The sequence below is a fragment of the Peromyscus leucopus genome, chromosome 8b (genome assembly GCF_004664715.2).
Source record: "Peromyscus leucopus breed LL Stock chromosome 8b, UCI_PerLeu_2.1, whole genome shotgun sequence".
Taxonomy (NCBI): Eukaryota; Metazoa; Chordata; class Mammalia; order Rodentia; family Cricetidae; genus Peromyscus; species Peromyscus leucopus.
In genome coordinates this window covers 9,062,515-9,088,770 of record NC_051086.1, presented here as the reverse complement: position 1 = coordinate 9,088,770, position 26,256 = coordinate 9,062,515, and the positions used below count along the sequence as shown (strand labels likewise).

Here is a 26,256-nt window from a genome sequence, read left to right as displayed (position 1 = left end):
GAACCAAAGAGCTTTTAGACTCTGAAATTTAGCAGAAGGAGTAGAAAATACAGGATTATGGGTTAGACAAGGTTCTTAGATATGACACACAAGTCTTGAGTCAGAAGAGAAACAGATTGATAGTCTTCATTTAAATCAGAAACTTGCAATAAAAAGACATTCTAAGCAATCGACAAGTTACAGACAGGGGAAATTTCCAAATCTTATATCTGGTAACATGTGACACCCAGTCTCGAGTTCACAATGGAGTCTTAGAAAACACCACCACCCAGAGGCTGGAGAGGTGGCCCTGCGGTTAAGAGCGCTGATGCTGTCCGGTTCCCAGCCTCACAACTGTCTCGGCCTCCAGTTCCAGGTGATCTAATGCCATATTTTGGCCTCTGCAGGCACCAAGTCTGTATGTAGTACATATACATACATGTAGGCAAACACTCATAAAAATAAATGCTTTCAAAACAAAAAGGGCAAAAAGACTATTACGTTTTCACAAGTGATGAGAGAATGGCTAATAAAACACATTGAAAGGGGAGATGGCACAGTCAAGTCCTTGCTCGGAAAAACAAATAGATCTGTGTGCAGATCCTCACCCACACAAAGGCTGTGTGGCTGTAACACCAGCACCGTAACATGAGGGCGGAGACACATCAATCTCTTGGGCTTGCTGGTCAGCCCAGTCTAGCCAGTACCAGGGAGTTCCAGGTTCATTTTGAGTCTTTGCCTCACAAAAAGTCAGAAAAGTGACTGAGGGACACTTGATGTTGTCCTCTGGCCCCCACATGTAGGCATACACACACCACACAAAGCTAAAACACTAACATCCTGATTTTAAGTTATAGTACCGAGCAATAATAACGTCAGCATGATACTGGAATAAGAACAGACATACTGATCAAGAGAATAGGTCTGAAGACCCAGACATAAGTCCACACAGCTATGCTCAACTGAGTTTTTAAATAAATTTATTTATTTATTTTACATCCAGGTCATAGTTTCCCCTCCTCCCAGTCCCCCCACACACTCCATGCCCCCTCTGTTCCCACCCCCAATCCACTCCTCCTCTATTTCTGTTCAGGAAAGGGCAGGTCTCCCATGAGTATCAACAAAACATGGTGAATCAAGTTGCAGTAAGACTAAGTACCTCCCCATGTGTTAAGGCTGGGCAGATGACCAAGTATGAGGAGCAGGGTCCCAAAAGCCAGGAAAAGACTCAGAGACAGCCCCTGCTCCCATTGTTAGGAGTCCCTCAAGAGGACCAAGCTACACAACTGTAACACATATACAAAGGGCCTAGGTCAGTCCCGCGAAGGCTCCCTGGTTGTCGGTTCAGTCACTGTGAGCCCCTTTGAGGTCAGGTTAGTTGATTCTGTGAGTTTTCTTGTGTCCTTGACGCGGCCCCCACCCCTCTTGCTCCTGCAATCTGGCTCCTCCCCATCTGCTACAGGATTCCCTGAGCTCCACCTGATGTTTGCCTGTGTGGGTCTGCGCCTAGAGATTGGAGGAGTGGCCTAAAACCCATGCCAGGAGAGTCAGCCCACCCCTGACATTGCCTAGAGCATCAGGATCCACAAGCTGGATGACCCAGAGACCTAGGATAGAACCAAACATGACTAGCTGGGCAGTGGTGGGGCATGCCTTTAATCCCAGCACTCGGGAGGCAGAGCCAGGCGGATCTCTGTGAGTTTGAGGCCAGCCTGGGCTACCAAGTGAGTTCCAGGAAAGGCGCAAAGCTACATAGAGAAACCCTGTCTCGAAAAACCAAAAAAAAAAAAAAAAAAAAAAAAAAAAAAAAAAAAAAAAAAAATGACTGGAGGGGGAAAAATGTCGATGTAATGATGCCTAATGATATTCTGTTATATACACAGATTGGTGCCTAGCCCTTAATTTTTTTTTTTAAACAGAGGCCAAAAATACACACTTGAAAAAAGACAGCATCATCAGCAAACAGCGATGGTTGAACTGGATAGTTACATGAAACTTGACTCTTACCTTTTATCCTGTACAAAACTCAACTCTAAATGGACCAAGGACCTCAGCATAAGAGCAGTTCCCCAAATCAGGGAATCCACTTCAATGTGCAGGCACAGCAAAGATCTTTAGAACAGGACCCCGGGGGCACAGGCATTAAGAGCAACAACAGACAAATAGGAACACACGAAACTAAAAAGCTTCTGTACAGAAAGAGACACTGTCATGCTGGGCAGTGGTGGCCCACATCTTTAATCCAGGCACTCAGGAGGCAGAGGCAGGCAGATCTTTGTGAGTTCAAGTCCAGCCTGGTCTGCAGAGCAAGTTCCAGGACAGCCACGGGTACACAGAGAAACCCTGTCTTGAAAAAAAAAAAATTTGTGTAGAGAGATATACTACAGAATAGAAAAAGATCTTTACCAGCTGTACATCTGACAGAGGGTTAGTATCTAGAATATAATATACAAAGAACTAAACACAACACAAAACAAAACTCTGAACATCAAGAAAACAAGCAACCCTATTTAAAATGGGGCATAGAACCAAACAGTTCTCAAAATATGAAATACATATAACTGAGATAGTAAAAACAAAACAAAACAAAACAAAAAACTAAATCAGGAAATTCACAGGCAAATGGATGGAATTAGATACATTCTGACCTTTAACTGTTAGCTATGGGCCACAACTAAAAACAAACAGAAATCATTCTGAATGGGGAAACCCAAATTCAGAAAGACATATGTCATATGTTTTCTTCATTTGTGGATGTTAGCTTTGAATCTTCAGATGTGTGTTGCACCTGGAAATAGCCACAGAGGTCAGGAAGTTACTAAAGGGCCTTGGAGGGGATTTCAAGTTTTGGAGGAGACAAAGGGTACACAAGGCTCAAGGAAAATAATGGAACAGGAAGAGATAAACTGGGGTGGGGGTGGGGAGCAAGTAGAGAAGATATTATAGGGAGGGTAACTAATACTAAAGGCCTCTTGAAAAAGCCATATTGGGGGGGGGGGGCTGGAGAGATGGCTCAGAGGTTAAGAGCACTGGCTGCTCTTCCAGGGGTCCTGAGTTCAATTCCCAGCAACCACATTATGGCTCACGACCATCTGTAATGAGATCTGGCGCCCTCTTCTGGCCTGCAGGCATATATGTGGGCAGAATACTGTATACATAATAAATAAACCTTAAAAAAAAAAGAAAAAAGAAAAGGCCACATAGAGAGCCCCGAGAACATATACATACATAAAGAGTGACAAGGCCACATAGAGACCCCCGAGAATATATACATACATAAAGAGTGACGGAGAGATGGCTCAGCCGTTGGAGCACTGGCTTCCCCGGAGTTTGAGTGCCAGCATCCACATGGCACTCCAAAACCATCTCTTAACTTCAGTTCTAGGAGATGAGATGCCATTTTCTTGCCTACAAAGGCACCAGGCATGTGCACTGGTGCACAGACATACATGCAGGCAAAACCCACACACATAAACTTTACAAATTAGCTTTAATGGAGCTGCCTTATAACACGGGCACAGTATCCCAACTAGACACCACTGGCTAGCAAATAGAACCTCGTCCCAGGGGTGGTTCCCTCTTTGTAGGTTATTGATCAATAAGATCCCAAAGACAGCACTTGGGAGGCAGAGGCAGGTAGATTTAGGACAGCCAGAGCTACATAGAGAGACCTTGTATCAAAAAACAAAACAAACCCCCCCCACAGACCTTCCCTCCAGGCCATTACAGGCCATTGCCAATACTCTTGGCTACCCTCCAGGACTGACTAAGACCCTGTTGCTGAAGATACCATATGCTGGACTCAGAACATGGAGAAACCAAGCTGTTGACTCACTTGGAATCTTCACCCTGCCACCCGGATGTCAGAATGTATGGCAAAGCCTGTTGAAATGGCAGCTGCCCGGGAGACCGTGGAGGTCCTGGCTCCAAGGACTCAGGCAGGAAGAGCAGTGACGGGTGTCTAATTCTGAGGGTGAAGCAGTCATTTTCCAGACAGCAAGACAAAGACACGGGTGAACTGTCAATAACGAGATAACAGATTATAAAGGTGACTCGGAGGGCCTAGAGGGAACATGTTTGGGTACAAATGCAAACAGGACTCAAAATTCTAGTCTGATGAATCAAACTTCATAAAACATTATGAAGGATTAGCTGGGCTTGGTTTCTATAAGCCTGGCACTCTGGAGGCTGAGGCAAGAGGGTCATTGTGAATTTGAGCACCAGTCTGGACTACACAGTAAGATCTTGTTGCAGAAATATAAAATAAGCCTCGGCAAGGTGGCTTAATCCCAGCTGTAATCCCAGCTCTTGGGAGGTGGAGGCAGGAGACCCAGGATCTAAAACCACATCTGCTACATATCAACTCAAGGCCAGCTTGGGCTACCTGAGACCTTGTCTCAGAAAAAAAAAAAAAAAAATTAAACCATGAAATGACTGAATCTGGCTGGGGGAGTAAGGTGTGCCAGAGCTTTGCACACACGGGTCCTGGCTCCTACTCTGGCACTATGTGCGTGAACACACAGAACTTAGTGGGACCACAGGAATGAAAAGCCTAAAGCTACGGACCGGACTTGTATCTGGAATTCAGAAATCTCACATTGACAGGTGATCTGACAGAAACCTGCAAGAGGCTAAAACACAGATGTGCCAAAACCTCTGGGTCTTGTGTTTGGACAGTTTTGGGGTGCTCAGCCTAACCAGAGATCTAGAAAACACAGAACAGCAGCACAGCCATACATCAGTAGGCGACACAGAGGCAGGCTAGGGAAGACACACTGCCGTGTGGACCCTCAAGTCTTGCCCCCCCAGAAACGCCCACATCCCTTCAGGCCGCATGGTGAGTAGTCCTGGAGGGAGGCTGAGGCTCCAGCTAGGAGGGCTGCGTCTCACTTGGATGACGTCTGAAGGAGCAGGCCCAGTGTGCTCTGCATCTGTTGCCACATTCAGGGCTAGACACGGGCCCAGGTCCCATGGGCTTCAAGCACGGCCCCTGTAGGGAAAACTGGACAGAAGAGCGGGGCTGTTGGGGAGCAGGGAACTCTTCAGGTGTTGTTACTGTGCTGTGTGGCTGCAGGAGGCTGACTTGGGTCTAACCGAGCTGTCAAAAGCCCGCTAAGGCTTCCACACCACATCAAGCGGTGCTTGCAGTGGACAGGAAGAGATCCTGGCCTGGAGTAAAGTGGGGACCCACAGGGACTCCTGGCCACTGCTGCCTGGCTCCTTTTCCCAACAGAGCCTGAGGCTGGCCACTGGCCCCGCAGCCCTGCTGAGGTCGCACTTTTACTGTGTAAACTGCTCTGTGGCTCTGGGCGGAGCCTCCCCCCTGCCGATCTATAATTTCTCAGAAAAAAAAAAAAAAAAAAAAAAAGGCCGAGGAATAACCTGGAAAATGCCCCAGAGATGGGGCAGCACAGTGGAAGCCAGGCCCCCTGGCCCTCCCAGACCAGTCTACTTCCTCTCTCTGCTTAGAGATAGGTCCCGATAGCCCACAACCTCCCCGAGAAGCTGCCCCTCCTGAACCCCAGCACTGCCTTTCCTGGCCCCTCCCGTGTGCATTCCCACCACCCCAGGCAGGGCAAAGGGACAGAGCTCAAGGCAGGCTTTGCTGAGCTCCGGCGTGTCTACCAGGTCACAGCTCTCAGGCCCTGGAGAAGGAAGCTGAGATGTGGCTCCGGCAGGGTGAGTGGTGGAGCCAGGGCCAGGTTGAGGGCCCCACGAGCAGCCCCCGAAACCTCCCCCGGGGCCGCGTGTTTCCTGGGGTCTCTGTACACGAGGAAGTAGTGGGTAGTTAGGCCCTCCTTGCTGCGGAGGCAGCAAGAGACCTGTGGAAGCTGGCTGGCTCCGGCCCTTCAGGCCTGGGCGCCCCACTGCCTGCCTGCCAGCCTTGCCCAGGAGGGTTGTGCTGGGGAAAGCAAACATGAGGTGGCTGGTGGCCCTGCCAGGTGTTCCTAGAAGAGGCCCTGGGGGAGGGGCAGTGGCCAGACACCAGCTGACCCAGAGGTCACAGGAGGGCTGAGACTGGGCCCTGGACAAACCCCTGGGCTGGGAAGCACAAATGGCGGAACCCACTCAGGCTGTTAAGAAACCCCAGCTCAAGCCGGGCAGTGGTGGCGAACACCTTCAATCCCAGCCCTCGGGAGGCAGAGGCAGGCGGATCTCTGTTGTGAGTTCAAGGCCAGCCTGGTCTCCAGAGCGAGTTCTAGGACAGCCGAGGCTACACAAAGAAACCCTGTCTCATAAAAACAAAAATTCTACAAAAAAAAAAAAAAAAAAAAAAAAAAAGAAAGAAAGAAAGAAAAGAAAAAGAAAGAAACATGGGCAGGGCTATAAGAAACAGGTATCCGCTGCTTAACCTGACACAGCCATCTGCTCAGTACGGGGGTGAGTCGGGGACTCCCCAAGACCCGGGAGCTCCCCTAGTGTACCCTCATCTTGGCTGAACCTACTTGGAGAGAGGGCCCTCTACCTTGAGCAGCAAATCCTGTAAGGCCACTCCAACAAGCCTCTACCTTCGACCCTACAGGGGCAGCCTTCAGAGCCCCTCCTCTTCCCTGAGGGAGACTTTCTTCCCGGCATCTCCGCCCCCAGGAGACTTGCTGTTGAGACTAAGTGCCCAGCACGAGAGGGTTAAAGGAGACAGCGGTGTGGGGCAGGGCCAGCTTAAGGCTGCCAGCTACTGGCCGTGAGGAAATCCAGAGGGCAGCAGCCTGCACCTAGACGCCTCGCTCGCTCGCTCGCTCGCTCACTGCCTGCAGCCAGGTCTGTACAAGGCACAATGGCCCCGAGGACAGGTGAGGAACCCGTCTCCCCTGCCATTTGCTCTGAGGGTAGCTGGCCCTCAACCCGCTGGTGGGAATTTTGGATTGGGTCGCGGATACCACTAATCCTGACCGCAGAGGGTCTCTGTCACGCTTCCCCTTGGTGGTGGCACTGGGGATGAGCCAGACGAAGGCAGGGCAGGCAGGAACAAGCACCTCACCCCTGAGTATGACAAGGTGCAGAAACCGGGGCTCAGCGCTCCTCACAGTCCCACCTCATAGCGTGCCAGGACGGTTGGTGTACCAGCCACGGCCTGCGATGATCTTTCTAGCTAACGTGCCTCTCAGGGACCTGCCCCTGGGTGAGTAGGAAGCCGGCGTCTTATTGCTTGCCTCCTTTGGCGTGCTACCATGATGCCGGGGCTGTCCGAGACTGGCGAGTCTCACTCCAAAACCACCATTGTGCAGTCACCCCAGACGCATACCGTGTAGGTGCGGAACCGTGCTGTCCTGCCTAACCTAAGCTGGAGTTCTCAGCACACCCCTGAGGTAGATTTAGGATGGAGGTGCTGGCCGAGTCCGTGTGGGTTGATGTAGATGGTCAGGGTTTTCTAGACTCCATTCTTCTACCAACAGAATATACGGCCTGCATATACTGCGGAGCAAAACAGGATGTGTGTCCCCCTTCTGGGGGCCTAACAGGCAGGGAGTGCTCAGCTTGCTGTCCAGTCATTGAGGACCACAAATGAATATGCTGCCCGGGTCTATTCCAGAACATTCTGGAACAGCCAGGTCTAGGCCAGCAGCTCGGTTCTGGTTTTCAGCCTGACTGTTGTGTATACCCCAGAGGATACAGACTGCCACATGGCCTAGTGGCCAAGGGCCCAGTGAAGCCAGGGTAAAATGGAAGAGCCAAGTCCTCGGTGTCCCTGCAGTGAGATGGGGACCACCACTTGCTGGTTCCAGGAGTTGGAAAAGTGAAGTTGCTTCAGAGCCTAGGACCTGGCTACCCTACCATTGTCTGCTTGGTATCAAAGTGGGTTGACCAGATGTCTTAGTGTACAAACAACATCCTTCTCTTACAATGGCTGAGGACTAGGGAAGTCCAGGGTTTGGCTCACATCCTGGGCCACAGTCCTCTGGGCACCTCCTTGCCAAGCCCTTCTCCCCACAGGAGGTCCGGCCCTGGTGGTGCTCCTGGCTTTCTGGGTGGCACTAGGCCCCTGTGACCTGCAGGGGACAGATCCTGGAGCATCGGAAGATGCCGAGGGCCCCCAGTGTCCCGTCGCCTGTACCTGCAGCTATGACGACTACACAGATGAGCTCAGCGTCTTCTGCAGTTCCAGAAACCTCACACAGCTGCCTGAGGGCATCCCAGTCGGCACCAGGGTCCTGTGGCTGGACGGCAATAACTTCTCCTCCATTCCCTCAGCGGCTTTCCAAAACCTGTCCAGCCTGGACTTCCTCAACCTGCAGGGCAGCTGGCTGAGCAGCCTGGAGCCCCAGGCCCTGCTGGGCCTGAAGAACCTCTACCACTTGCACCTGGAGCGGAACCTGCTCCGCGGCCTGCCTGCTGGCTTGTTCACGCACACACCCAGGCTGGCTTCACTCAGCCTGGCCAACAACCTCCTGGGCCGGCTGGAAGAGGGGCTGTTCCAGGGCCTCGGTCACCTCTGGGCCCTCAACCTGGGTTGGAACAGCCTAGTGGTACTGCCGGACACGGTGTTCCAGGGCCTGGGCAACCTCCGGGAGCTGGTGCTGGCCGGCAACAAACTGGCTTACCTGCAGCCTTCGCTCTTCTGCGGCTTGGGTGAGCTGCGCGAGCTGGATCTGAGCAGGAATGCGCTGCGCAGCATCAAGGCCAACGTCTTCATACACCTGCCCAGGCTGCAGAAGCTGTACCTGGGCCACAACTCGGTCACAGCTGTGGCCCCTGGTGCCTTCCTGGGCATGAAGGCATTGCGCTGGCTGGACCTATCCCATAACCGTGTGGCAGGGCTCCTGGAGGACACCTTCCCGGGCCTGCTGGGTCTGCACGTCCTGCGCTTGGCGCACAATGCCATCACTAGCTTGCGGCCGCGGACTTTCAAAGATCTGCACTTCCTGGAGGAACTGCAGCTTGGTCACAATCGCATCCGGCAGCTGGGTGAGAAGACATTTGAGGGCCTGGGGCAGCTAGAGGTGCTGACCCTCAATGACAATCACATCCACGAGGTCAAGGTGGGTGCCTTCTTTGGCCTCTTCAATATGGCTGTTATGAATCTCTCTGGCAACTGTCTCAGGAGCCTCCCGGAGCGGGTGTTCCAGGGGCTGGGCAAGTTGCACAGTCTGCATCTGGAGCACAGCTGCCTGGGCCGCATCCGCCTGCACACTTTCGCCGGCCTTTCAGGGCTGCGCAGGCTCTTCCTCAGGGGCAACAGCATCTCCAGCATGGAAGAACAGAGCCTGGCAGGGCTCTCTGAGCTGCTGGAGCTCGACCTTACCGCCAACCAGCTCACGCATCTGCCCCACCGGCTTTTCCAGGGCCTTGGCCAGCTCGAGTACCTGCTCCTCTCACATAACCAGCTGTCGGTGCTGTCTCTGGATGTCCTGAGACCCCTGCAGCGGGTCTTCTGGCTGGACGTCTCACACAACCGCCTGGAGACGCTGTCTGAAGGCCTTTTCTCACCACTGGGGCGGCTGCGCTACCTCAGCCTCAGGAATAACTCTTTGCAGACCTTTTCGCCACAGCATGGCCTGGAGCGCCTGTGGCTGGATGACAACCCCTGGGACTGCCGCTGTCCCCTCAAGGCACTGCGTGACTTTGCCCTGCAGAGCCCCGGCATCGTGCCCCGCTTTGTTCAGACTGTCTGTGAGGGCGATGACTGCCAGCCGGTGTATACCTTCAACAACATCACCTGTGCCGGCCCTGCCAACGTCTCAGGCCTCGACCTACGAGACATCGGCGAAACTCACTTTGCGCACTGCTGACCCTGGCCACTACTGGCCCGGGTTGGCCTAATGCCGCCTTGTGGTCAGGACAGTCTCTCACTGTTACCAGAATAAGCTGGCTCTCAAAGTCAGCGGGGGGAGGGAAAATACCTGCCCATCTCTAGGGGCCAGGCCTGGGCTGCTCACTTCCTGGAAGCAGAGCAGTACTGGCAGCTATGCGGCCTAAATTCAGAAAGGCTGGGCGCAGGCTGGGTGCCCGAGGGCCCGACCAGGAGGGAAGTGCTCAGCAGCGCTCCCTGCTGGCAACAATTAAATCAGCCTTGAGTGTGAACTTGGGGAAAGGTGGTCTGTGGTCTCCATGCTCTTTGTCCCCACCCCTCTGTCCTGTCCTAGCTCTGCCGAGCCCAGTCTGGGCCTTGCTGGTGCTGGGAACATGTGTCCCACTTCATCCTGCTGTGTCCATGTCCTCTAGGGCTTCTTAGGACCCTGTCCTCCAACCCAGGGAACTGCAGGCACTCAAGTCCCCCCCCCCCCATCCTGGCACTGCACCCCTCCCTCAGGGCACTGCCCTGGAGCCAGGTGGGGTTCTCACAGCTGTCCAGATCCCAGGCAGTCAGAGCACAGGGGTGGAGGGCAGTAACGGCAGGAGCTGAGGACAGCACCTTCCCATCTGACTGCAGGAGCCATGCCCTGCAAGGCGCCCCAGACCCCCAGTCTCCCCTGACACCTCAGCTTTGCCCTAGGAAGATAACAGATCACCATCTGCTTTCCTTTCTGACCTTTCCAGAAGAAGGAGAGGGCCTCTGGGCCTCAGCTCACCCCTGAACGCTCATCCTATGGCCTGCAGCTGCCCCAGGCCTTCAGTAACATGCCTGGCAGACCCCACAGGTTTCTGAAAACACAACATGCCCACGCCCATCCCCCAAAACAAGACACACATCCTCACCACATCCCCAGGCCCCTTATATCTTTACTAATACTGCTTGTTCCAGCCTTAGAATGTACCAAAAGCCATCTCACTGAGGACAGAGGGTCTGGATGCTAAGTTCTCCCCAAGGTGGGGTGATATGTTTATTGGCAGATTCCTGTAAGTTAACCAGATGTAGCTGTAAACCACACAGTGTATCACAGAAGGCTCCATAGCACAGCCCTTGTGGGTGGGCACTCAGGGTCAGTCAGGATGAGAAAGTATTGGCCAGCTCACGTATGGTGTGACTGGCTGAGCAGCCTGTGGATCTGGGGCAGCAGCGACTAGGGCTGGACAAAGCCCACAGGTTGGAGGTTAAGGCTGTGACTATCTCAAGAAACTAGGACCCAAGCCATGCCCTCAGCTGCTGATGGTAAGTAAACTCTACCCAAACACTACTGAGAAATGTCACTCCACTGCATGGAGATAATCACATAGACCAGCCATTGCTCAGGTCAGCAAATGCAGGCCCCAAGACAGTCCTGAGGACCTCCGCTCCCAGAGTTCCGTAGTCTGTGAACAGAGCACACAGTGCCAGGAGTGCTATGAGACTATCTGTCAGGAGAGCAGAGCAGGCATCCTGTGCAGAACTTTCTGGGCTATGGAAGTGAGCGCAGAGTATACAGGGCTCTTGGGAAACTCCTGGATGAAGTCACAGCCCTCTTCCAGGCTCCTGGTGAGCTGGGGATCGAGGGGAACAGAGCCTGCAACAACAAAAGCCAGGAAAGGGCGACAAGATGGCTCAGTGGGTAAAGGTGTGTGCTGCCAAGGCTGACGACCTGAGTTCAAGCCCCAGGACTCACATGGTGGAAGGCGATAAGTGACCCCCACAAACTGTTTTCTGACCTCCCCATGTACACTGTGGCACATGCACACCCACAACCCCCACCCCAATGAAGAAATAAAAACAAGAGGGGCCTAACATAAGACAGCAGCAGGCGAGAATGCCACCCTACCACTCACTTGCCAGAAGCTCAAGCTGCCGGCCCCCGTGACCTCCCACTTAGACAATGTGGGGCAAGTGGCAGGAGCCTAGTATCCCTGACACAGGCATTCCCAGAACACAGCTGGGGGTGGGCAGCCCACATACACCTCAAGTTGGACACATACTGAAGAGAGGCCCAACTCTTCAGTCAGACCCACTCAGAAGCCTGGCAGGTGGAATCTGGGGCCCCAGCTGGCTTGCTCTTGACACTTACCTAAAAAGGGGACTCCGGCCAGCTGGGCCAGCTCCTCCCCACCGCCCTTGGAGAAGACATTGGTGCACTCCTAGGAAACAAGGGCTGTGAGGGTCCAGTTTGCAGACCCATGGCCAGGGCGAGACCTCCAGCTGGTCCAGGGAGAATACCCAGGTAGTACCAGAGTCCTCTCTAGCCAGGAAGTCACTTACCTGAACTGATGGACAGGGACCCACTTACTCAAAGTCACTGACTGCATGCCCTGTTTTGTACCCCCTCAGACCCTGAAATAGCCTCATTTTCCAAGACTTACGGCGCAGTGTGGGCAGGCGAAGCCGCTCATGTTCTCTATGACCCCTATGACCTGCAGCCCAGTCTTCCTACAGAAAGTCAGCTCCCGCCTCACATCCCCAACAGACACTGCCTGTAGAGCAAAGTGAAGGGCCAGTCAGTCACAAGGCAGCCAAGAACCAAGTAACCAGCTGGGAACATGGCCCACCACTGCCCAGCCCAATCAGAACAAAGACATACAGACAGACAGACACACGCACCCCAGGTGAGATTGGAGGAGATGCCACAGACAGACAGACAGACAGAAACACCCCCCCCCAGGTGAGGTTGGAGGAGATGCCAGTGGTACCTGTGGTGTGGTGACCACGAGGGCCCCCAGGGGCCTATAGGGGCGCAGGGCTTCCACAGTGGCCATGTGCTCATCAGAAGTCCCTGGTGGCGTGTCCACAACCAGATAGTCCAGCTCCCCCCAGGCCACGTCAGACACAAACTGCTTTATCAGAGCTGCGGAGACCCAGAGACCAGCGGTGACCTGAGAAAGGGCTAGGCAGGGGGAGGCCCATCTTCTCCAGCTCTAGGATCTACCAGCTGCTCCTGGGCAGCTCCCAGGGGACAATGGGAACACCTGCCACACAGGGCAGCCAGGGTCCTTGGTCTGTGAGGTAACTGGGGAGGCAGAGCTCCGCGGCCCCCACAGGCACACTCCTTTCCTACAGCTGTGCCAGCTGCTAGCACTGAACTGTCTCCACACACTCCACCCTCTGGGCTGTAGCCGGCTTCCATGAAGGCCCCAGGTGAGGATGGAACCTTGCGTCTCCTCAGGGCCTCTGTGCGCTCAGGCCCAGAGGAAACGGCCTGTCCTGAAGCACCTTGCGGGCACATCCAGGGGCGACAAGCCATTCACCGTAAGAGTGCTTTTCCTCCCAGGCGGCCCCTCACTGCAGCCGGATGGTTTAACGTTCCCTCCTTGAAGCTCGGCACGTGGGCCACTACACACCGTGGGGCCTTACACCGGTGTGTGCCGGGTGAGGGCGAGGCTCTCCGAAGACCTCCCTTCCTAACTGAACTCGGAGTGGCTGATGGTTTCACAACCAACGCCAAACACAGCTTCGCCCTTGATCTTGGTCTCACGGCCCTCCCTCCATCCAGAGCCTGTGAGAGGCTTCTCGGGGGGGACAGGCGTGTGCATATTCTGCTGGGTGGGCATGGGTGAGCACTCCAATGGGACAAAGTCTCCACCACCAAGAGGCCAGGGCTGGATTCTGACTTTACCCAAAGGCAGCAGCCATGATAAGAGGAAAAGTAGGCGCAATAAAGAGATAAATGAAGAGTCAGCTGGGGGACTTGCCCTCACCGAGTTCTTACCATGTTTCTTGGGACCCCTCCACACCACGGCCTCATCAGGGTTTTCCAGCAGGAAGCCCACAGACATGAGGGAGATGCTCTGCTCCTGATCCACAAAGACAGGCACCCAGCCACTGTCACACTGGTGCACTGCCTTGCCTTGCGCACGGAGCATGTGTGGGATGCTGGGACCGCACAGGTCTACATCTAGGATCCCCACCTGAAAGAAGGCGGATGCTGAGGGGTGGGGAGAAGCCTTCCAGGCTTACTGGGAGCTACAAACTAGTAAGTGCAGCAGCTGTCGACCCTGGTTGGGGCCTCACCTTCTTGCCCTGGTGGCGTAGCGCCAGGGCCAACTCCGTGGAGATGGTACTTTTCCCAACGCCCCCCTTTCCAGAGAGGACAAGGATGATGTTTCGCACGCCGGCCAGGTTCCCGGGCTCTGGTGAGAAACAGGAGTTGGGGTGTCCGGGAGAGCGACAAAGACAAAGGGACCCAGGTAGGGTTTTCTAGAAGTCCCAGACCTGTCTCGGTCTCACTTCTGTATGAAGTGGAGCAACTGAAGGCATGTGCACACGTGATAATCCTCAAACTGCCCGCTAATTTCAACAGACACAGAGGAAACTAGCAGGATAGTTTATCACGGCTAGGCGGCACCTGGGCACGAACGCATAGATTCCACATTAGAATCTGCAGAGGGCTTCCAGCTGTCCGCGAGGCGTAAAGCTGAGGACCCAGAGCAGCCATAACCGCCTACATGTGCATCCGCGTCACCCGGCTGGCTCAGTAAACAAGGGGACATGGCGCACACTGGCGTCTCGGGCTTTCGGCCGCTGCATTCGGTCCGCCTTCAGACTTCCCCGACCCCTCACGCTCGGCCAACCCGCACGCTCACCAGCTACCGCCTCCATCCCGCCACCAGCCGCTCTTCGCGGCTCCCTTCCGCTTCCTCTCCTAACTCTCCGAGCCTTTGAACCAATGACAACCAGGGTCCGCCCCTGACTCATTTTGAGAGGCCTGGGCACGCACTCTTCAGCCAATCGGGTCACCTAAAGCGTTCCCGAGGCTGGCAACTGATGATGACGCCACGGACACAGACCTACTTCCGCATGCTTGTCCAATGGTGATGCGGGACTCTTTCTGACCGCTCTAGCGAGGACCAGTAGGAACTTCGGTTCAGGATTGACAGGTCGTACAAGCCTCTCGACAGCAGTCCTGTCTCGCGAGACCCGCCCCCGCGCGAAGCCGCGGGAGAGCCCGCCTTCGGCGGCCGGGCCAATGCAGTGCGGGGGCGGGGATTGTTTGCGTCGCGGCCGGAACGGAAAGTGGGTCAGCACCCGCGGAGCGCGTTGGCCGCAGGTGAGCCGCGCCGGCCCGGCCAGGCCCGGCGGGCGGCGCGCTGACCTTGCAGGCGGTCAGACCGGCCACCTTTTGTTCCCCGGCGGTGGCGCTCGGGTTTCTGGGCGGGGACCTCGGAGCCAGGCGCCAGCAGCATCGCCGTAGCGAGATCCGCGAGCCCCTGGCGAGGGAAGCAACCTCTGGCCCCGCGGAGGCCGAGCGCGGCCGCGTCCTGGGACGTCTCTGGTTCATTCATTGGGTTCCTTCTGTGTGCTCCTGGACGGCGCTCAGCCAGCCCAACTGCTGTGGAGTGCTGGGCGCGGCCGCGCTCGGCCCCTTTGTGAGTGACCGGGGCGAGGTAGGGTAGTGCAGTGGGTCTGCAGGGGACGGGAGGCAACTAGGACCGAGCCGACTATTAGACCCAGACAGTCCCCTCGGGAGAGGAGATCCAGCCCTCCCAGAGCCTTGCATTTTGTCAAGGCCCGAGTAGAGTTTAAGGATGTTACCAAAGACGGAACTGGGTTTGTGAAGTGGGGCGGGATGGGTCAGAGGGAGTTGTGTGGTGCAGGAAGCTGTGGGTCTCCAGCGACAAGGAGGAAGCACTTCAGGTGTGTTGGAAGAAGGAGTGTCAGGGGTGGATGACAGCTGTGTTTCTGGCATGAGGAACTGGATGCTGGGGATGCCATTTGCCAAAGTGGACAGAGGAGGAGGAGCAAGTTAAGTGTGATATGCCTGAGGGGCAGGAGCTCCTGAACGGAATGCAAAGATGGGCTGGGGCACGTCCAGAGTCATGGGTGTCTGGGTTGCGTTTCACATCATCGCCCTGGGCTTGATTGAGGTGCTCAGATACTGGAGCCAGGTATGAGCTTGTGGGAGTTCCTGGAGCGCAGGCTCAGTGTCCAGGGTCCTGGAGTTCCCATCTTTTGGTGGGTCTATGACCTAGCCTGCCAGGTAGCCCAGAAATGCCAGGGGACAGAGTTGTGGGGTGTGGGTATGGGCCTTGTTTGGGTATTCTGGCACATATGTGTCTTTAAGGCTTACAATTATGGTTTTTTTTTTCTTCCAGGTCCTCTCCACTATGGCCCGGCGTCCTCGGAGTAGCAGGGCATGGCACTTCGTTCTGAGTGCAGCCCGCCGAGACACAGATGCCCGAACCGTGGCTTTGGCAGGCACCACTAACTGGGGCTATGACTCTGATGGGCAGGTAGGTCCCAGTGGCAAGGTGATGATGACCAGTGTATGGACAGGGAGTGAAAAAGACGCTGAGGCAGGTGACTGGACTCTCGCCGGGCATATCATGCTTAGAAGGAGGGCTCTTTGGCCTGGTAAATAACATGTAGCCTGAGTGTGACAAAGACTCAAGACTGACAGGGATCCTTGCCCAGGGAGTGTAAATCCTGGACAGTGCTGGTCAGTGTACCACAGATGCCTGCTCATCAGCCCTGCCAATTTATAGACTAGCTGCTGTTGCCAACTTGGTGCCCACCTTCTAGATATTTTTGTTTGTTTATTATTGTGTACCAGTTAATGGGCAGATTATCAGGAGACTTTTTTTTTTTCCCTCTGTGGGGTTTGTTCTCTCTTGCCACCTTTATTTGGGATCTGGGGATTAAACTTAGGTTGTCCCTGATGTGCAGTAGCAAGCATAGGCATGCTCAACCATCTTGATAAACATGGATGTTTCTTTTGCTACACAAATGTTCACTTTATATTCATGCGTGTAAATACTCACTTCATCTGTAATGTATAAAAGGATCTGTGAACTTTTTTCCCTTTTTGAGTCAGGGTCTCTGTGTAGCCTTGGCTAACCTGGAACTAAGCCAAGCTAGCCTTGAATTCAGAGATCTACCTGCCTCTGCTTCCCAAGTGCTGAGATCTAAGGCATGTGCCACCATGCCCAGCCTTTTTATTTTAAAAATAGTCTCACACTATAACACAGGCTGGCCTTGGACTTGAGGCAGTTTATTTATTGTGTGTGGGCACATGTGTGCTATGACGAGCATGTGGAAGTCAGACACCTTGCAGGACTTCATTCTCTCCTTCTACTAGGTGGTAAACTCAGGTCATCAACAAACACCTTTTTTTTTTTTTAAATTTTTAAATCCATAAGTTCAAATTTCTAAGAGTTGCTTTGTTGTAGATTCTGAGCACAGGGAGGCCCAGGAATGTAGGGCCCAGGGTAGATACCAGCTTAAGGCACCTGACTAGGCTCTTGGGGGTGGCTCTTGATTCGTCCTGCTATACTGGACTGGTATTCTGGCTCTGCCCTGATGTCATTCATACCTCCCTGCAACAGAGTCCCTTCTAGAAGCCCATGGGATCACCAGGGTGTGAGGAAACTTGGAAGCCACAGAGTTACTGACTGGGTCAGCAGTGTCCCTGAAGTTCTTGGAGGCCTCTGAGCTTGAGGGGTCAGCCCAAATTTTCAGCTACACCCAATGACAGGGTACCCTGGAACAGCCTGTGTGCCTGCTCCTGCCTCTCAGTCATCACTGGGGGGTGGAAGCAGCGATACTCATGCCTGTGATGCGATGAGTTTGCCGTGCCGTGTAGTCAGATGGCAGCGAGTTCCTGGTGTCCCTGGCCCCTCCCTCCTGTCCTAGGTAGATTGACCTCATACCCTGACTCCTGAGTCAGTGGATTGCCTTGGCGTTAGAGGATCCCATCGTTGTCAGTGGATACAAGGTCTGCTCTATCTGGGGCATAAGCCTTTCCTTCAGGCAGGATAGCTGTTCAGGTTGTCTTCTGAGGGGCCTAAGTTAACCTTGGCTGACAAAACATCTTGTGTCTGGCTCCTTGTAGAATTACTACTCCCATCCATCCCCAGTGCTGTGCCTGTGACAGGAGAGTCCTTCTGTGACTGTGAGGGCCAGCACACAGGGCCTGGGGTTGGAGGTCAGTTTGCAGTCTCCCCTCAGCTGTCTGTTGCTGGCCACTTCCTCACCTGCTCATGGTACTGCACGACCACCATGATGGTTCTTGGGACTTGGTGTGCAGTTTGGGGCCCTCCCCAAGGAGCTGGTGATACTGCAAAAGAAGCAGAGAGCAGGACAGTGGAGAGCCTGAATATTGTGAAAAGAATATGGGGGTGAAAGGTCTGGTCTGAGCACCTCTTATTGGCTGAATGCTCCCATCTAGAGAATGCAGTGATCACCTGGTGCTCTGCTCATAAGAGGTAGGCTGTGTGTCCATACAGATGGTAGAACTGATGTGGTGGTGGTCTGCTCAGGTTATAGAAGGGTCATGGGGTATGGCAGAGGCAGAGGCCAAAGCTTCAGGACTGCCAAGCCAGCTAGCCTAGCATCAAACAGGGATCCAAGGGCCTGCAGAGGACCCGAATAGGAATAGTGTCAGTAGCTGGAACTTGACCAGCCCAGCTTTGTCTACACCTCCACCAGGCTCCGAGGACTGAGCTCAAGCCACAGGACTGCACCTTAGGAGTGCAGTGCTGCAGCTGGGCCTTGAAGCAGCTCCATTAGCCCACAGGATTCCTTAAGTACCCGGCATGGAGTGAGAGCACACATCCTAAGGCTTAGATCTTAGGCTGTGAGGAGCCGGATGCTAGACCTTGCTGACAGTATCAGCCCCATGATTTAGGAGACCTTGTGCTACCTGGAGAAGGCAGGAGGTGGGTGCTAGAGGGGCCCATCTCAATGGGCTGTGGCAGTCGGGGCTGAGGGCTGTGCAGCAGAGATCCATTAAGAAGCCAAATGAGAAGCTATTACACACACACACACACACACACACACACACACACACACACACACACACACACACACACACACACCCCGGGCCACCGCCTCGTTTCACTGTACTGTTGCAGGCGTAGAAGCCCAGCGTTAGCACTGAGGTTACTTATGCTGTACACTGGAGAACCACGGGTGTCTAGGTTCTTCTCTGGTGGCTATGAGAAGGGGTCGGGTAGCCTGGCAATGGGAAAACTGCCATAAGTAGAATAATCTACCCCTTCCCTCCCAGCACAGCGACTCAGACTCTGACCCTGAGTACTCTTCCCTGCCACCATCCATCCCCAGTGCCGTGCCTGTGACAGGAGAGTCCTTCTGTGACTGTGAGGGCCAGAACGAGGCTGCCTTCTGCAACAGCCTCCACACAGCACACCGTGGCAAGGACTGCCGTTGCGGTGAGGAGGATGAGGGTGAGTACTGTCACCAGAGCCTGTGTGGAGCGCTGGGGAGGTTCTCTGGACCAGCAAGGTGCCACTTTGCTCCAGCCCTGCCTAGTTTGGGCCCTCTGTCTTACAGATTTTGATTGGGTCTGGGATGACCTGAACAAGTCCTCGGCCACCTTGCTGAGCTGTGATAACCGCAAGGTCAGCTTTCACATGGAGTACAGCTGTGGCACTGCAGCCATCCGGGGCACTAAGGAGCTAGGGGATGGCCAACATTTCTGGGAAATCAAGATGACCTCTCCTGTGTATGGCACTGACATGGTAAATGGCCAGGCAAGAGGGTAGCTGCCACGGGCCCTGCCCCTAGGCACCTAACTAGCCCAGCCTCACTGTTTGCAGATGGTGGGCATTGGGACATCAGATGTAGACCTGGACAAGTACCACCACACATTCTGCAGCCTGCTTGGCAGGGATGAAGACAGCTGGGGCCTCTCCTACACTGGTGGGTGTTGCCTGGGTAGTGGGTGGGGCTAGCAGTGCCACAGACCTCCCAGGCTTACCCATCTACTGCTCCAGGACTCCTCCATCACAAAGGGGACAAGACAAGCTTCTCGTCACGCTTCGGCCAGGGCTCTATTATTGGCGTACACTTGGACACCTGGCATGGGACGCTGACCTTCTTCAAGAACAGGAAGTGCATAGGTGAGAGTCCTTCCTGACCAGGTCTCAGGCTGACCCTGGAGACCAGAGTTGGGAGCCTAGAGGGTGGGGTCAGGCAGTCTGTGATCTGAGGCTCTCAAGGGTGGACAGGGCTTGAAGCCCAGGTGGGGTTAGCCGGCCAGAGGTGAGTCTGTCTTCTGTGTTCAGAGTGGCATGAGCTGTTCACCATGGTGCGTTACGGGAGGAGCTTCCTGGCTCCTGATCTACATGGCACTCAGGCTGAGTCTTCCTTCCAGGAGTGGCTGCCACTCGGCTGCAAAACAGAAGGTTCTACCCGATGGTGTGCTCCACAGCTGCCAAGAGCAGCATGAAAGTCATCCGCTCCTGTGCCAGCTCCACCTCCCTGCAATACCTGTGCTGCTATCGCCTGCGCCAGCTGCGGCCAAACTCAGGGGATACCCTGGAGGGCCTGCCCTTGCCACCGGGACTCAAGCAAGTGCTGCATAACAAGCTGGGCTGGGTCCTGAGCATGAACTGCAACCGCTGGAAGTCCCCTGTACCCGCTCCGGGCACAGCCACAGCTGGTGCCGAGAGCCCCGAGACCAGGCCCTGTCAGAGGAAACGCTGCAGAAGAAGCTGACTTCTCCAGCTGGATGCAACTACCTTATTCTGTCCCTTCCAGTGCAGCAGGAGAGGGAAGAGCTGAGGTCTGTCTAGGCTTGTCCCCATCTCCCTGGAGCCAGGACAGTCTGTTGGCGGAGTGCGGAGGCCATCCTACTGCATGTGCTGGTGGTGGGGAAGCAGCGCTCCTGTCTGTGCTGTGAGTTGCCAGGTATCTTGGGGACAGCAGCTCGAACCCTTCTGGACCTAAGGTTACAAGCCTGGGATACTTTCTGACTCAGAGTGGACACTGACAGCCCAGGGAGAGGGAGATGGGCTGTCCCGACCCACAGGGCCTTGGGGTCTTCCTGACTTGCAGTTGCATGCTGTCAGCTCCTGCCCGTTACATGATGTCAGTGGGTGCCCTGCGAAGGGATTTTGTCTCATTCCCATAGGCTATACCATTAAAAGAGTCCTCAATAAGGCCTGAGCTGCCTGTGCCTATGGTTTACCTTCCACTGTGTCTGTCCAGCAGCTTGGATCTCTTCTCCTGAGGGTGTACCCTAAGCTTCCAGATAGCAATGGAATTGGGAATTGCCCAACTGGGCACTCGGCCCTGCAACCAGTGTCCAGGCCGAAGGCACGGTGAAGCCCCAGTCACTTCAGGGCCCTTGCTGCCTACTACCTTCCAGACTCGTCTCTTCACCCCAGCTTCCCTTACACCCTTACCTCCCACGATGCTTCCATTTGACCAGGGAACAGTAATGTACCCCAGACTGAAAAATGTGGTGGCTGGGCCTAAACCTTGCCTGCCTCTCAGAGTGACTTAGTCTCTTGGGCAGGCTTGTCCTATTCTGCCGATGGTCAGGAGGCAGCCCAAGGATGTCACAGGTGTGGTCAGGAGCTCAGGTCCAGCAGGAGGTCGGGGTTGGTGGTAGTCAAGAAGATACAGATTCGGCGTGAGATGTCCGGTCCCACCCTGCGGGGCTGCCTGCCTGCCTGGACCTTCACAGGGAGGTCAGCTAGGAGACTCAGGCGCTCCTGCTCCGTGCTGCAGTCCAGTAGAGCCTAGGGTGGGGGGGACAGGCGTGAGTAGGTGGGCCCTAGGTCCTAGTCCTGGGAGGGGGAGACTTGGGGAACTCACCTGCTGCAGCAGGCGGGGGGAGGGGAAGGCAGTGACAACAGCATCCGCCACAGCCGGGCTGACCCGGTTGAACTGTCTGATTTGCCGCCACCACACTCCTCGGAGCCCAGAGCCATCTCTGGTCACTTGCTGGCCTGCGGCCCAGTGCCCTGCTGTGCAGAAGGAAAAGGCCCAGGAGTCCCGGGACTGCCTGAAATGGGAGGGGAACCATGACACAAGCCTTGAGAACTCTTCATCTGGGTGCCTCCAGCCCTGTCCACCTCCACACTGTCCCTGCAGGGGTACGTACTTGGAGGGGCGCTGGGAGAGGGCCTTGGTGAAGGCACACACGTACTGACTCAGCTCCCGCCACGAGGCCACCAGCAGCACATCCAGGTTTGCGTGGAGCTGAAGCAGCACCAGGGCCTGGGTAGCATGAGAGTGGGTATGGGCTGGATGGCCTCTAAGGAATGCCAACCCAGTTGTGCTAGGAACTGAGCCCAGCTCCGACAGGCCGAAGTCAGCAGCCCAAGTGCAGAGACCAAGGCCAGCCATTAACAACCCGGGCAGCCCTCACCTCCTCCACCTCGGGCCAACTGATGGCCACCTCGGCATGGGCTTCCTTTGACTTCTGTAGCTGCCATGTCTTCTGAGAACTGGGCTGGTGAGACCTGAACAGAGGGGACCTTTGGGCTGCCAAGTCTCCTGCTTCTGCAGGGCCCACCCAGGGCAAGTGGGACCAGCTGTGTCACAGTAGCCCCTAGGGGCAATCCCATTTTTCTGGAATCCCATTCAAGCCAACCCTACTGGTTTAGGGAGAGTGTTACCACAGGTATGCATCCAGTCCAATGACAGCCAGGTGGGGGCGGATCGGGCTGTTGGGAGAAAGCCAGGGCACGGAGCAAGGTGGGCCTGTGATCTGGAAGCAAGAACAGCCACATGTCTGTTCACAGGAGTACTATGGCAGCAGGCCCACAGCCACCAGTATGGCCGGTTTCCAGAGGGAAGAGGAACTGCGTGAAGCTGACAGGTCCTATCTGTTGTCTGGGGATTGGCTCTGCTTCCTTAAGGCCCAGCTGTACACAGGCACACTCCAGGCTTTGGTGTAGAAGTGAGCCAGCCCCCTTGCTTCTGGTCCACTTCTACACCCAGCAGGTGCTCAACAAATGTTGGCCCTTGGACACCAGCACCCACAAAGAGTTTAGCAGAACTGTGCTCCAGGCAAATATCAGGCACTGTTTCCCTTGAGTCCAGGGAACATGAGCAGCCAAGGGAGGGATTACCAGCCATTGTAGGCAGATCCCACAGCCAGCTCATATGGACACTACCAGCCAGAATTATAGGTTCTTCCTTTACCCCCGGACCAGTCTGTAGCCCAGATCACCATTCTCAGTTCTCCCAAAGGACCTTCCATGCTCTTGTGTCTAGAGCACTCAGCAGATTCCCTCATATTACCCTCAACACCTCTATGGTAGCTCCAGCCCATCCCAGACTGGGGAACCAGTCATACAAGACAAATGATAGGTCTTTTCCCAAGTACCTGGGTCAGCTGCATAGCACTCTGAAGAAACTCTTGGGGTTCTAGCAGCAGCAACTGTTCCTGCTCATTTTCAGCCCACGCCTCCAGAGGCACCTGTAGGGGACATCACCGGCCCTGCTAACCACCTGTGTGGACCCAAGGCTTCCCCCCTGCTGCCCAGCCACCAAACACTGTCAATAACTCTCCAGCTTTCCACACAGTGAAGTTCTGGCCTGCCAGGTCTGCTCCCTAGAAGTCTCAGAGTACGAAACTAGCCCAACTCCATGAACAGCAGGAACCCGACCCCATCCTCATTGCCAACAGGAGGTTCTGACAGCAGTTGAGTTCAGGTTTCTTGTGTTAAGAAATGCGACTTGAGCATCCTTCAGCTTTTAGGTTACTCCTGTGCAAGGTAAGAAAGATGAATGCAGCTACTTCGCTAGCCAGAGGCAAAAGTGAAACCTGGAATAAGACTGGCACTAGGCTGGTGATATGGAGACACTCACACGGCTGGGGGCTGGATCGGGCCTCCCAACGCTCCACTGCAGGCTGCGGGACTGGTGCTGCGGCTCGATGCGGCATTCACAGCCTAGCTTGCCCAGCGCCTCCATCAGGATGTCGGAGCCTGCATATTCCAGGACAGCTGGGGCAGGCAGGCGACAGCTCGGTCATTCCACCCTCTCCCGTGAGAGCTTGTGGGTGACGGATGGCCAGCCCCAAGTTCCCAGCCTTCCCGCCCCTAGACCCGCACCTGGATCCACGCACACCGCCAGACGACTCAGGACCTGATCCGCCCGTAAAGCCTTAGCCGCCGCCCTGTGCTCCCTTACTGTACTCGAGGTTTGCGTGCTGACTTCCCTGGAGGCGGCCCCTTCGCCGTCTGAGTCGGAGATCTCCCAGGTTTGAGGTCGCCGCTGACCCAGGCCCCGGCCCCGACCCCGGCCTCGGCCGCGACGCGGGCTCTTAGCTCTCCTGGGTTCTACGTCTGCCATAGCCCACTCTTCCTACAGCTTCCGGGTGTAGCCGGATGCTTTTGTACAGGACACCGGCCGCTTCCGGATCGGGAGAGCTCTAGAAGCGTAGGTTTCCGGTAGTGTAAGGACACAGGCATGGCGCGCAAGAAAGTGAGACCCCGGCTAATCGCCGAGCTGGCCCGCCGTGTGCGCGCCTTGCGCGAGCAGCGGAACCAGCCGCGAGACTCGCAGCTCTACGCCCTAGACTACGAGACTCTGACCCGGCCACATTCGGGTCGCCGGCTGCCGGTGCGCGCCTGGGCCGACGTGCGCCGTGAGAGCCGCCTCCTACAGCTGCTCGCCCGCCTCCCGTTGTTCGGCCTGGGCCGTCTGGTCACCCGCAAGTCCTGGCTGTGGCAGCACGACGAGCCGTGCTACTGGCGCCTCACGCGTGTGAGGCCCGACTACACGGCGCAGGTGCGCTCTCTCCCCGTGCTGCCCGTTCTTGCCTACACTTTCTTCATCTTGCCCACCCAGGACCATACCGGCTGGTTCTACCCACCCTGAACCACCTGGGCCTGTATGTCTCTCTTACCCACGTAACTTAGTCTCAAGGGGCTCTATGTTGACAATTCTCCCTCTTGTTCTGCAGAACTTGGACCACGGGAGGGCCTGGGGCATCCTGACCTTCAAAGGTAAGGCTGGGTGCTTGTTGGAGCCGATGATGGTTCGCAGATTATCCAGCCAGCAGGCAGTCAGCTTGTCTTCTTTCCCCAGGGAAGAGTGAGGATAAGGCTCGGGAAATCGAGCAAGTCATGTACCACGACTGGCGGTTGGTACCCAAGCACGAAGAGGAGGCCTTCACTGCATTCACTGCGAAACCAGAGGACGGATTGAACCCTGTCCCCTACCCACCTCTGCTGCGGGCCATGATCCTCGCTGAACGACAGAAAAACGGGGATACCAGCGTCCAGGAGCCGCTCCTGAACCTGGAGAGGACTCGGGTGCATCCCTGGGACTACCCTGCAAAACAGGAGACCAAAGGGAAGGCCAAGGGCACCCCAGTCTAACTGCCAGAACGGGCAGAGAAGTCATGTGAGTCATTTGATGGACAAGTGTCTTTGACTGTGCCAGACCTCCCTTTTGGAGGACAGTTCCACCTACAGCCCTGACACACCTGCCAATGAATCGATGGGGCAGTTGACAGGCTGTCATTTTCAGGCGGCCTCTTGCTCATACCTCGGTCTGGAAATAAACGCACAAAGTGGCCTGTGCTGTGTTTTCATTACGTGGGTACCGTAGTACGGGGGAGGGAAGGCAGCGGTCCGCAGCAGGGCGTCTGGTGCTCCAGTACACTCCAGCAGGTCTTAGGCCCTGTGACTGAGCCCTGGGCTCAAATGTGCTGGGACTGCAGAGCCCGCGCCCGAAGGTCCTTTAAGGGAGGCCCCGCCCCCTCGCCGTCTGGCCCGCCCCATCCGCCGCCATGATCTGCCTGGTGCTGACCATCTTCGCCAACCTCTTTCCCGTAGGTGAGCTCCAGGGCGGGCTGGACCCGGGCTGGGGGCAGCGCGGTGGGGCACGCCTTAAGCCAGTACTCCCGCAGCCTACAGCGGCGTGAACGAGCGCACCTTCTTGGCAGTGAAGCCCGACGGCGTGCAGCGGCGGCTGGTGGGTGAGATCGTGCGTCGCTTTGAGAGGAAGGGCTTCAAGCTAGTGGCACTAAAGCTAGTGCAGGTATGGGCGCGCAAACGAGCTGATGGGTCCAGGAAGAGGACCGGGCGGGTCTAGGGTTGGGGCCCTGGTACTGGTAGCTCTCTCTCCCCTAGGCCTCCGAGGAGCTGCTGCGGGAGCATTATGCAGAGCTTAGCGAGAGACCCTTCTACAGCCGCCTAGTTAAATACATGAGCTCTGGCCCTGTGGTGGCCATGGTGAGTTTCCGATGACCTGCAAGGGGAGGGTGAGGCCTTGGGAGCTCTTATGGCGCTGACAGTAGCCCCTGCAGGTGTGGCAAGGACTGGACGTCGTACGTGCTTCGCGGGCCCTCATAGGGGCCACTGACCCAGGGGACGCCATGCCTGGCACCATCCGTGGGGATTTCTGCGTGGAGGTTGGCAAGTAAGTCCTACCAAACTCCCTGGCCACCCCTCACCCTTCCTCTGCTGCTCACTCGCCATTTCCACACAGGAATGTGATTCATGGCAGTGACTCGGTGGAAAGTGCTCACAGAGAGATTGCGCTTTGGTTCGGTGAGGATGAGCTTCTGTGCTGGGAGGACAGCGCCGGGCACTGGCTGTATGAGTAGATGCTACTGAACTCAGCATTACCAACCTGGAGGTGGTTGGTCTTCTGCAGTCTTCAGAGCTCAGCAGCAGTGAGTGCTTGCTGAGGGTGCGGGTCCACCCGACCCAGTCTGTCCAGGGACAGCCACTCCCACATCCCTCCCTTTTCTTTTCATAATAAACTGCAGAAAACCCTTGTGCACTGGT

The 26,256-nt window shown here is 55.5% G+C and overlaps 6 protein-coding genes across 9 annotated transcripts; 4 read left to right on the top strand and 2 right to left on the bottom strand.

Annotated features, from left to right (window-relative positions):
• The first annotated feature begins 3,142 nt into the window (after nucleotides 1–3,142).
• Nucleotides 3,143–10,004, top strand: Igfals (insulin like growth factor binding protein acid labile subunit). 2 transcript variants are annotated; one of them, XM_037200836.1, is made up of 2 exons: nucleotides 3,143–5,658; nucleotides 7,912–10,004. In XM_037200836.1, the coding sequence occupies exons 1-2, from the start codon at nucleotides 5,643–5,645 to the stop codon at nucleotides 9,705–9,707; spliced, it is 1,812 nt and encodes a 603-aa protein (XP_037056731.1). In that variant the 5' UTR covers nucleotides 3,143–5,642; the 3' UTR covers nucleotides 9,708–10,004. The 2 variants fall into 2 exon arrangements, with proteins under 2 accessions (XP_037056731.1, XP_037056730.1); XM_037200835.1 differs by lacking the exon at nucleotides 3,143–5,658 and adding an exon at nucleotides 6,417–6,770.
• Nucleotides 10,005–10,701: 697 nt separating this feature from the next.
• On the bottom strand, nucleotides 10,702–14,435 carry Nubp2 (nucleotide binding protein 2). The gene is made up of 7 exons (XM_028854622.2): nucleotides 14,344–14,435; nucleotides 13,772–13,890; nucleotides 13,470–13,668; nucleotides 12,454–12,608; nucleotides 12,127–12,237; nucleotides 11,835–11,904; nucleotides 10,702–11,339 (listed from the first exon to the last, which is right to left on the bottom strand). Exons 1-7 carry the CDS (start codon nucleotides 14,357–14,359, stop codon nucleotides 11,194–11,196), a joined length of 816 nt encoding a protein of 271 aa, XP_028710455.1. The 5' UTR covers nucleotides 14,360–14,435; the 3' UTR covers nucleotides 10,702–11,193.
• A 276-nt stretch (nucleotides 14,436–14,711) lies between these two features.
• Nucleotides 14,712–20,665, top strand: Spsb3 (splA/ryanodine receptor domain and SOCS box containing 3). Its single transcript, XM_028854656.2, is given in 8 exon segments — nucleotides 14,712–14,827; nucleotides 14,829–15,144; nucleotides 15,853–15,990; nucleotides 18,765–18,942; nucleotides 19,049–19,236; nucleotides 19,315–19,417; nucleotides 19,492–19,617; nucleotides 19,872–20,665. Coding segments are annotated over 8 exon segments (1,494 nt in total). The 5' UTR covers nucleotides 14,712–14,726; the 3' UTR covers nucleotides 20,216–20,665.
• Nucleotides 20,666–20,999: 334 nt separating this feature from the next.
• Eme2 (essential meiotic structure-specific endonuclease subunit 2) lies at nucleotides 21,000–23,828 on the bottom strand. Of its 3 annotated transcripts, XM_028854659.2 has the most exons (8): nucleotides 23,569–23,828; nucleotides 23,324–23,460; nucleotides 22,839–22,931; nucleotides 22,126–22,217; nucleotides 21,876–21,969; nucleotides 21,609–21,724; nucleotides 21,320–21,509; nucleotides 21,000–21,243 (listed from the first exon to the last, which is right to left on the bottom strand). In XM_028854659.2, the coding sequence occupies exons 1-8, from the start codon at nucleotides 23,807–23,809 to the stop codon at nucleotides 21,073–21,075; spliced, it is 1,134 nt and encodes a 377-aa protein (XP_028710492.1). In that variant the 5' UTR covers nucleotides 23,810–23,828; the 3' UTR covers nucleotides 21,000–21,072. The 3 variants fall into 3 exon arrangements, with proteins under 3 accessions (XP_028710492.1, XP_028710490.1, XP_028710491.1); XM_028854657.2 differs by having other exon boundaries at nucleotides 21,320–21,724; XM_028854658.2 differs by having other exon boundaries at nucleotides 21,320–21,724; nucleotides 23,324–23,442.
• Nucleotides 23,829–23,883: 55 nt separating this feature from the next.
• Nucleotides 23,884–25,040, top strand: Mrps34 (mitochondrial ribosomal protein S34). Its single transcript, XM_028854661.2, has 3 exons — nucleotides 23,884–24,247; nucleotides 24,423–24,465; nucleotides 24,548–25,040. The coding sequence occupies exons 1-3, from the start codon at nucleotides 23,927–23,929 to the stop codon at nucleotides 24,838–24,840; spliced, it is 657 nt and encodes a 218-aa protein (XP_028710494.1). The 5' UTR covers nucleotides 23,884–23,926; the 3' UTR covers nucleotides 24,841–25,040.
• Nucleotides 25,041–25,134: 94 nt separating this feature from the next.
• Nucleotides 25,135–26,248, top strand: Nme3 (NME/NM23 nucleoside diphosphate kinase 3). The gene is made up of 5 exons (XM_028854662.1): nucleotides 25,135–25,299; nucleotides 25,374–25,504; nucleotides 25,597–25,698; nucleotides 25,773–25,885; nucleotides 25,955–26,248. The coding sequence occupies exons 1-5, from the start codon at nucleotides 25,254–25,256 to the stop codon at nucleotides 26,070–26,072; spliced, it is 510 nt and encodes a 169-aa protein (XP_028710495.1). The 5' UTR covers nucleotides 25,135–25,253; the 3' UTR covers nucleotides 26,073–26,248.
• The last annotated feature ends 8 nt before the right edge of the window (nucleotides 26,249–26,256 follow it).